The sequence below is a fragment of the Chrysochloris asiatica genome, unplaced genomic scaffold, assembly GCF_000296735.1.
Source record: "Chrysochloris asiatica unplaced genomic scaffold, ChrAsi1.0 scaffold00007, whole genome shotgun sequence".
In the NCBI taxonomy this organism is placed as follows: domain Eukaryota; kingdom Metazoa; phylum Chordata; class Mammalia; order Afrosoricida; family Chrysochloridae; genus Chrysochloris; species Chrysochloris asiatica.
The window spans coordinates 7,014,773-7,024,032 of NW_006408525.1; the positions used below are offsets into that span (position 1 = coordinate 7,014,773).

The 9,260-nt window shown below is 39.6% G+C and overlaps 1 protein-coding gene across 1 annotated transcript in view; it reads right to left on the bottom strand.

Annotated features, from left to right (window-relative positions):
* APPBP2 (amyloid beta precursor protein (cytoplasmic tail) binding protein 2) overlaps positions 1 to 8,851 on the bottom strand; it is a 96,600-nt gene extending 87,749 nt beyond the window's left edge. Inside the window, 1 exon segment of the mRNA XM_006833631.1 lies at positions 8,469 to 8,851. Coding sequence (XP_006833694.1) covers positions 8,469 to 8,725 — 257 coding nt within the window. The 5' untranslated portion in view covers positions 8,726 to 8,851.
* Between the last annotated feature and the right edge of the window lie 409 nt (positions 8,852 to 9,260).

The window sequence follows — 9,260 nt, forward strand, 5'->3', positions numbered from 1 at the left end:
AAAAAAAAAAAAGATTAGAATCAAGAAAACCCTATGAAGTGTTCTGTTCTATAACACATGGAAACACGGTTAAGTCAAAACTGGCTCAGCTGGTTTATTTTGAGTGTTTCCTAAAGATGCTATGATTGGAGTGCTGTGAAGAAACAAAGTTTAGGAACTGCTGGTACTCTTGTGACGGGTTTCTTTCACTCATTAAGAGGGGACTTCAAGTTTGTGGGAAATGGAATGTAAAGATAACAGAAATTTTCCTATGAACTTTTTGAAGGCCTCTTGGTTCCCATGAAAAACTCACCCATATTGTTACCTGCAGTTTTAGTTCATTCATTCTTACTGTATATTTCAGTGTATGAGTATTCCAGAGTCTATAAATTCTCCTACTTCAGGAAATTTGGGAAGTTACTAGTTTTCAGCTATTATGAAAAATACTGGGATAAATATTCTTTTTTTTTTTAATTGTGAAATATGTAATAGTTTACATGGGAGAATATTAGTTTTACATCATCCTATTGCGTATCGTTTCATTGCCATGGTTACAATCCCCTCCATACAACATCATCAACCAATCAGAGAGTATACACTTGACAAGCCTGCCCCCGGGTCATCAGCACACAGCCCCACTCCCTCTCTGTGTCTAAAGTCCCCAGTTGCTCCATCTCTCCACATCATCATCTCTAACTCCATCACAGGCATTACTGCTTCTCTGGATAGGGTCCCATTCTGGGATAAATATTCTCAAGTACATATGAAATTACTTGGTTTTAAGGTACGTATGTTAGCTTTAGTTAGAGAATGCTAGGTTTACAATATGGTATTATCAATTTACACTATCATTAACAGTATCTGGTTGCTGTATAACCTTACATTTTTTTTCTCTTTTGATTTTATATATAGATAGGGTTTCCAAGGAGCAACTGGTGAGCTTGCGGCTCAAACCGACCTTGCAGTCCAGTACAGTAACCCACAGTGACACACCAGGACTCCAATGGATATATACACAAGCAATTATCTGACTAAGAATGAGACTTGAGTACCTTTTCTAATGTTTAACTGGTCTTTTCAGATGTCCAAAGTTTTCTCTCGATTATAACAAAATTGGGTTCTTTTTATTAATTTGTAGTTTTTTACAAGTAGTTCTTATATCTAACAAGAGTCATTTGTCAGACATGTGTACTACAAAAATGTCTTCTTCCATTGTGTGGTTTGCCTTTTCACTTGGTAGCTTTTGTTTTGTTTCAATTTTTTAACATTTTTAATGACTAAATATTCTTTTAATTAGTAGATACTCTTGATCTTAATATAGTCCAATTTATTAACCTTTCTTAGTATATTTTATTTAATAAATCTTTAATGATATAATGAAGGGGTTTTTTTCCCCCCTAAAAATTTAATTTTCCACATTTAGATCAACAATCCATCCAGAAATTATTTTTATAACTGGTGTGAGTTGAAGTCAAGATATTTTCTACACCACCATTTACTTAACTTTCCTTTTCCCACTGTACTGTTGTGTCACTTTTACCATAAATCAGGCAACATATATGTGTCAGTTGGTTTCTGGATTTCTCTTTTTGTTCCATTGATTTATATGTCTAACCATGTTCCAATATTCTATTTTCATTTTTATAGCTTGCTATTTGGTGGTATAACTCTTCCAGATTTCTTCTTTATCTTTATGGTTGCCTTTGGCTTATTATCATACTTTAATTTGTACTTCAGTTGAGTATCCTTTGATGTTTACTGAGAATTTGTATTTTATCTTCTACAGCTATACTATAAGATAAAATACTATACTAGGTGTGGCGATGCAGGTTAATGCACTGGACTTCAAGGTCGGCAGTTCAAGCTCACCAACCGCTCCTCAGAAATCCTACACAGGGTCGCTATGAGTTGAAACAAACTTGACAGCACTTAACAACAACATAGTTATCCTGGGCTATGCCACAGTGTGGTGCTGTAAGATAAGGAGACTTTGCTAACCATGCTAACTTCAAGGTAGGCAGTTCAAACCCATCCAGCTGCTCTTAGAAACCCAATCAGGATTGCTATGAGTTAGAACCAACTCAATGGCACATTACAACAGAGCTATACTAAAGAAATTAGCTCTTTACCTGTGAAATGTCATTATCTGCACAGTTTTTTTTTTAATGTGCTTATCATTTTTTCCCTTCGTTAATAGGTATTCAAGGTTTTTTTTTTTCCTCTAGTTTTTTTAGAAAAGTTTTCTCCACGCTAAGAGCAAAAAATATAGTGTTAGTAACACAGGTAAGTAAAATAACAGAGAATGTCATCATTTATATTATCCTATTTTTATAATGTTTGATAGTCTTATTTGAAAAATACCTCAACATATAATTTATTTAAAGAAATTCCAATCATTCAACATTATAAAACATTGGCCCAATTATTTATTCTGATGCTTTAATGACGTCATTTGCCATATTTAAGTCTTTAATTCACCTGGAACTCATTTTGGTTTATAGTACAAAATGCAGGACTACCTTTTTTTCTAAATATTGTTGGCTATGTTCTTTCATGTCTACTTTCCCCAGCAAAGTTTGAGTTCTTGTCTTATTAAGCACAAGAGTTTTTTATAAGAACTCCAAATCGACGATTATATATGTTGCAAAGACTTTTCCCAATTTGTCACAAATTTTAAAAGATGTTCAGAATACTGAACATTATTCTGAATACTGAAAATTGAGGCAGTATGCAACTATATAACAAATACAAGAATGAGTAAAAAATAATGCTATTAAGACATTGTTGCTGTTACGTGGCGTGGAGTCACTTCCGACTCCTAACGACCCTGGAGACGGTTTCCGAAGCTGTAAATCTTTACAGAAGCAGAAAGCCTCATCATTCTCCTACAGAACAGCTGGTAGTTTCAAACCGCTGACCCTGAGGTTAGCAGCCTGACATAACCACTACGCAACCACACCTCCTTATAAGACGTTGTTGTTAAGTGCCGTCGAGTCAGTTCCGACCCATAGCAACCCGGTATATGGTTTCCAAGGAGCAGCTGGTGAGCTTGAACCGCTGACCTTGCAGTTCAAATGACTTTGCAGTCTGGCGCATTAACCCACAGCGCCACACCAAAACTCCTATAAGACATTAGAAACCTTTATTAAACAAAAACATCAAAATATAAAGCTATTGTTTCTTGATATATCCTCCAACAAGGTCTATACATTTCTGAGGGCCATGTTTCCATCACTCTAAAACCCTTCCCTGAAGAATGCTGCACTCTCCAATTTACACCACATCAAAATGGCAGTTTTGACATCCTCGAAGGTCTCAAACTATGTTCCTTTTTAAATACTGAGTTTTGGAAATACAAAAAGAAGTCAGCAGGACCAGAGGCTGGAGAGGGTAAGGTTTTCTTAACAAAATTCACGTAGGACAGCCCTTGATACCCTAGAAGAATGAGCAGATATATCAAAGTGATAGAAAAAAATTCTTTAGTGCAACTTTCCTGGCCTTAAAACTTCTTCCTAGGAAGTCCCAGTGACCGTTCTGAGTCCTTCAAGAAAGTCTATCAAGATTATCCCTTTGAGATCCCAAAACACAGTCATCGTAACCTTCTAAAATGACCTATCTGAGTTTAATTGGTCCAGATCCACTCAGAAGCCACTCTTCTCAGATTAAAGCTTTTTTTTTTAAAGATACCCTAATGAGACTAAGACAAATGCATTACTAAGATAATTTGCCTGGAGCCATCCACTTATTGCAGAAACATGCACATTTTGCTTGGAATTTGTTGTTGTTAAGTGCTGTTGGGTCAAGTCCAACTCTTAGCAACCCTGGATAATGTTTCCAAGGAGCAGCTGGTGAGCTTGAACTGCCAACCTTGCAGTCCAGCGCATTAGCCCACAGCACCACACCAGGACTCCTTGTTTGGAATTGCTGTTAGCTGTTAAGTGCCGGAGAGTAGGTTCCAAGCCCTAGCGACCCTGTATAGGGTTTCTGAGGAGCAGCTGGTGAGCTTGAACTGCTGACCTTACAGTTCAATCGAGCCTTGCAGTCCAGCACATTAATCCACAGCGCCACACGTTTGGAATAAGATAATGCATAAATGAACTGGAACCCAGTAGTAATACTTTTTGCTTTACTCTCACATACACAGAAAAAAACAAAAAAGTACATAAATTCTAATTCTATATCTAGCATTGATTAGTACGGTCTTCAGTCCAAGACAGCAACAAAAACAAAATCGATAGATTTGGGACAGTAAAAATAATAAATAGGACACATTACTGAAATATTTCTCTTAGCTAAAACTTAACTCTGACAAACTTTCTATTTGTAACAATACAAAAAATAGACTCCTCGGAAATCCTATACAGGGTTACTATTAAGTTAGTAACATGATGGCACTTAACAACTAGTTAAAATGGGAGCATAGTGGCTCCATATGATAAGCACTGTCAATCACTCACTCCTTGGAGAAAGATAAGGCTTTCTGCTCCCACAAAGATTTAAAGCCTCAGAAACCCTAAACGAAGCTGGTATGAGTAAGAACCAACTCAACTGCACTTAACAACAGCTACTTAAAATAAAAATAAAATATTATAACCTTCATTTTTTAAAACAGCCAATACTTGGTCTCACTCTATTTGCTTTCATTTTGTATACAATTGCTTCAATTCTGGATCGGCTTCAAAATTCATCATATCTACCTTCTATACTGAAATGTTTGTGTATATTTAGAGAAAAAACATTCTGAAAGCCATTTTTTATACAGCATGATCTGTATTGGACCACCCATCAAACCCACTGCTGTTGAGTAGGTTCCAACCCACAGCAACCCTAGAACAGAGGAGAACTGTTGCACATGGCTTCAGAGGCTGTCAATCTTTATGGAATCAGACTGCCTAAATTTTCTTTTGCAGAATGGTTTGCAGTCCAATTCTTAGCACACTGTGCCATCTGGGCGCTTTACAAAGAACCTATTGTTGTTAAGTGCTGTTGAGTTGGTTCTGACTTATAGTGACCCTGCATAAGGTTTCCAAGGGGCAGCTGGTTGGTTTAAAATGACGACCTTGTGGTTCACAGTCCACTGTTGATCCTCTAGTACCACATCAGGAGTCCTATGTTGTTAGGTGCCATCAAGTCGGTACTGACTCAGAGCGACCTTATGCACAGCAGAACAAAACACTGCCCGATCTTGGGCCAACCTCACTATCGTTACCACGCTTGAGCCCATTGATGCTGCCACTTTGCCAATCCATCCTGCCGGGGGTCTTCCTCTTTTTCTCTGACCCTCCACCCCACCAAACATGATACCCTTTTCCAGAGACTGGTCCTATAGAGGCCCTATATTGTTCTTGTTAAGTGCAGTCGAGTCCGATCCAACTCATAACAACCCGTATAGGGTTTCCAAGAAGCTGCTGGTGAGTTTAAACAGCCAACATTGTGGTTCAAACCGACCTTACAGTTCAGTGCTTACTCTATTTGTCAATTCTTTTAGACATTTTTAGTTAAATATCTCAGCAGCTATCTCAAAATTCTGATTATCCATTCTTCAGAAACACTATCAATCCTGTCTGTCATTTACTTGCAGCAGATGATCTTAGCTCCACTTTCCAACAGTCATCCTTTGAAAATGTACTTACATTGATGCCTTTTAGATTAGACCCTCAACTCTTCCTTTTCTGAGAGGAAAAGTTTCTCCCATCAACTCTAATTTCAGACTAATAATTTATATACAGTGAAAGGAATGAGTAAAAGGGGACAGGACTCATTAACTAATGCTCTCACTTAAGGACTTCACTCTTCATTTCCTGGGGCAACCAGTTTCTGCCAGTTTAGAAGCATATTCTGATGTCTTCCAATCTTTTAAAAAAAAATGTTTTCTCTTTCCATGTATATTGACTCTCCTTTCTCAAAGTCTGCATTCCTATTTTTTCACTTCATTCCTTAACTAGCTACTAATAAAAATTAACACAACAGCACTAGATTAATCCAAAGGGATGGGGAAATTTTTGATTCCACAAACATGGGATTTTGTCTATGGCCACACTTATTGATGGAGGTGGGGCTGTTAAAGAGATCTGATTTATGAGCTTCATTTTGGCTCTTTAGTGGAAAAAATTTAAAACTGTAAATAGCCAGCCCCTTAAAATTTTCTCAAGTTACAGAGAATGGGCATCTTATGTTATTTATATGTGCATTTACAATTGTTGACAGTGTTTAAAGGAATATAAATATTTTTTATGTCTCCTTAAAAGGCCAGAATCCAGAGACTGACTTTCACTCTTAGAGGCCTCTATCAAAAGCATCAACTTTACCTCTACCAAAAGCATCACTATACCATCTCTCATTAAAATCATCTACCACCACCAAACGAAAATCTTCCTAAGCAAAAAAGCAAGTTCCATTATAAAGAATCAGCTCTAAATATAGATGCCAGTTTGGGAACTAGATTATCAGGTATGAGACCCTAATTAAAGTATTTCTCACCTGTAAAACAAGGATTCCCTACTTTACAATTTAATTGTGAAGATTAAACAAAAATAACATTATTTAAAAGCACTTATGTTTGGTAAAAGGAGCTGTGGTAGCATAGTGGTTACAAATAGGGCTGCAAACCTCAGGGTCAGCAGTTCGAAACTACCAGCTGTTCCGCGGGAGAAAGATGAGGCTTTTTGCTCCCGTAAAGATTTATAGCCTCGGAAACGCTGTACAGGGTCGCTATGAGTTGGGACCGACTCCACGGCACATAACAACAACATGTTTGGTAAGGTGAAGGGTCAGAGAAAAAGAAAAGACCCCCAACAAGATGGATTGGCCAAGTGGCAGCATTGATGGACTCAAGCGTGGCAACAGTAGTGAGGTTGGCCCAGGATCGGGCAGTGTTTCATTCTGCTGTGCATAAGGTCGCTATGAGTCGGTACCGACTCGATGGCACCTAACAACAACAACAACAAAAGCACTTAACACAGTCCAAGGCACATGTTAAGCATCTTCCTTGCTTAACACAATATCATAATTCCAACAGGCATACTATTAAGGAGTAAAAGTTTTCATACTCACTAATAATTTTTAAATGAAAAGCTTTCATTTGAAGTTAAACTTACTAGAAGATATCCAAGTATTTTGAGAGAATCCAACTACTGGTGTGCTTTGAGAGAATAAATTCCCAATGATTTCTTCGAAAAAGTATAAAAGATTACATATGATTTTCAAAAAGTGGACAGAGATTGCTACACACAAAACAGGTCAACAAGACAAATCTAACCCATACTTTTTCCATACGAATACATCTTAAGTATAAAATTTCCTTAGGTACACAGAAGTCAACTGATGTATCCAAGGAATTTTAAATGGAAAAACTGCTCTAAAAACAAATTTAATGTACATGACCAAAATGAACCCTTGCAAATACATTTTTTAATGGTTTTTAACTGTTAGAATTGGTGCAAAGCAGCTGGATTTGGTAGAATGTAGAACGTCAGCTGCTAATCGTAAAAAAAAAAAAAAAAAAATCTGGGGGTGGAGAAAGTGGGCGATCTTCCCAATAAAACAACTGCCAGAAAACAGCGTACATATATAAGAACATAAACATCTGCTAAGTATCAGTTTACACTATTCTGGCCAACTTACAAGTCAAGTCAAAGGATTTACGATCACAAAAATAAATCATCTTCTACTTCTGCTCAAATTTTGTACTGAGTGGCTACTGGAGAATAGTTCTCCACACCGGTTCAAAGCAAGGAGAACTGAATAATAAATCCAGTGTTCACATTCAAATGTGAGGAGGCTCCAAGTCCATAAAGTTCTCCTCCCTCTAAAAACACTGTGAAAACTGTCCACGTCTGAACACACTTACCCTTGAAACTCCTTGGAGAATGACTTGGAGACTTTCTGTTCAGAGTTTTGAGGGGGAGCGATTTAGGAATGCTACAAGATTGCAACTTTCAAATACATGAACAAAATTTAAATTCTGAAGGTTTTTTTTTTTTTTTCTTTCAAGAAAAATTTCTTTCCTTCCAATAGCTGATCACCACTCCCGTATTTAAAAAATCCTCAATCAAACCTCTAATATAAACAAAAATCAAAGCCATAAAGAATATGCAAATCAAGTACACACACGGGCTGTTTCCAAAGATCTTTTGATTGGAAAAAGAAAGGAGAAACGAAGAAATATAATGGAGAAAAATACTTGGGGAAGGAGGGCAGAGAGAGGAAAGAAAGTAGGAAGGGGGTTACAGGAACTGAGCAAAAAGTCCAGTTGATGCTGACACTTAACTGGGGGAAAGAGGGTGGAAAATATCCCGAAGACATGGGCTGGAAAGGGGGACTGAGTGAGACAGGAGTGCAACAGAGAAAGTCTACACAAATGGCCTACCCACCGGGGGGCGGCAAGACCAAAAGGGGGCAAAACTCATCAGGAAGCGATCATGTTCCAAGAGTTTAAACAGAGGATGGGGAGGCAGTGTGTTTTTACACTGGCAATCTGGAGGCCGCACCAGATGTCTCGGGAGACGATCCTGCCACCAGGGGTGAGAGGTGACTGCGGGGGCTCGCAGACGTGGAAGGGGGTGCGGCCCCATAGGTTGCGGCAAGAGAGCAGGCCCATGGTCCATACCTTGTAGTAAACATCGAACTGGATGTTCTCGGGCAAGGAGCGGATGTCTCGGCGGGAGCGGGTGTAGTTGTCCACGACAGCGGAGATGGCGGTGTTATAGAGAGTCTCTGGGATCCACTCTAGTTCCACGGCCGCCATCTTCCTTCCCTCCTCCTCCGCCTCCTCCGCCTCCTCCTCCCGAAGGCCCCCGCCTCCCTCCGTAGCGAACTCCTCTGAGGCCCCGGAGGATTCGGAGGGGCGGCGGAAGCCACGCGGGCAGCCGGCAGAAGGGCACGGCCGCCCTGGCTACTTCTGGAGCGAGCAGGGAGACAGCGACAACGGACACGGACCCAGATAAAGAGAGGGTCTAAGCACAGGAGACAGCCCAGCCAAGGCCTCACATTCCGGGTTTGAGCGAAATGCGGGGTCCTCGCGAGCGCCGATCTCTGCAGGGGCGGGACTGCGTGTGTGGCGTCATGACGTCAGCAGACGCCGAAGCGCTTGGAGGAAAGGAATGCGGCAGGAGAGAAACTTGGGAGAGGCAAGCAGTGATCCCTCCCACCGAGGACATACGTTCTAAGGGAACGAGGAATTTGGGGAGCTGAGGGGAAGTGGGGGCGGTTGGTAAAACTTTTTGCATTGGTGCTAGTTAGAACAGAGCTTCTGTCTTTCTATTCCGAGCCATTCAAACGCA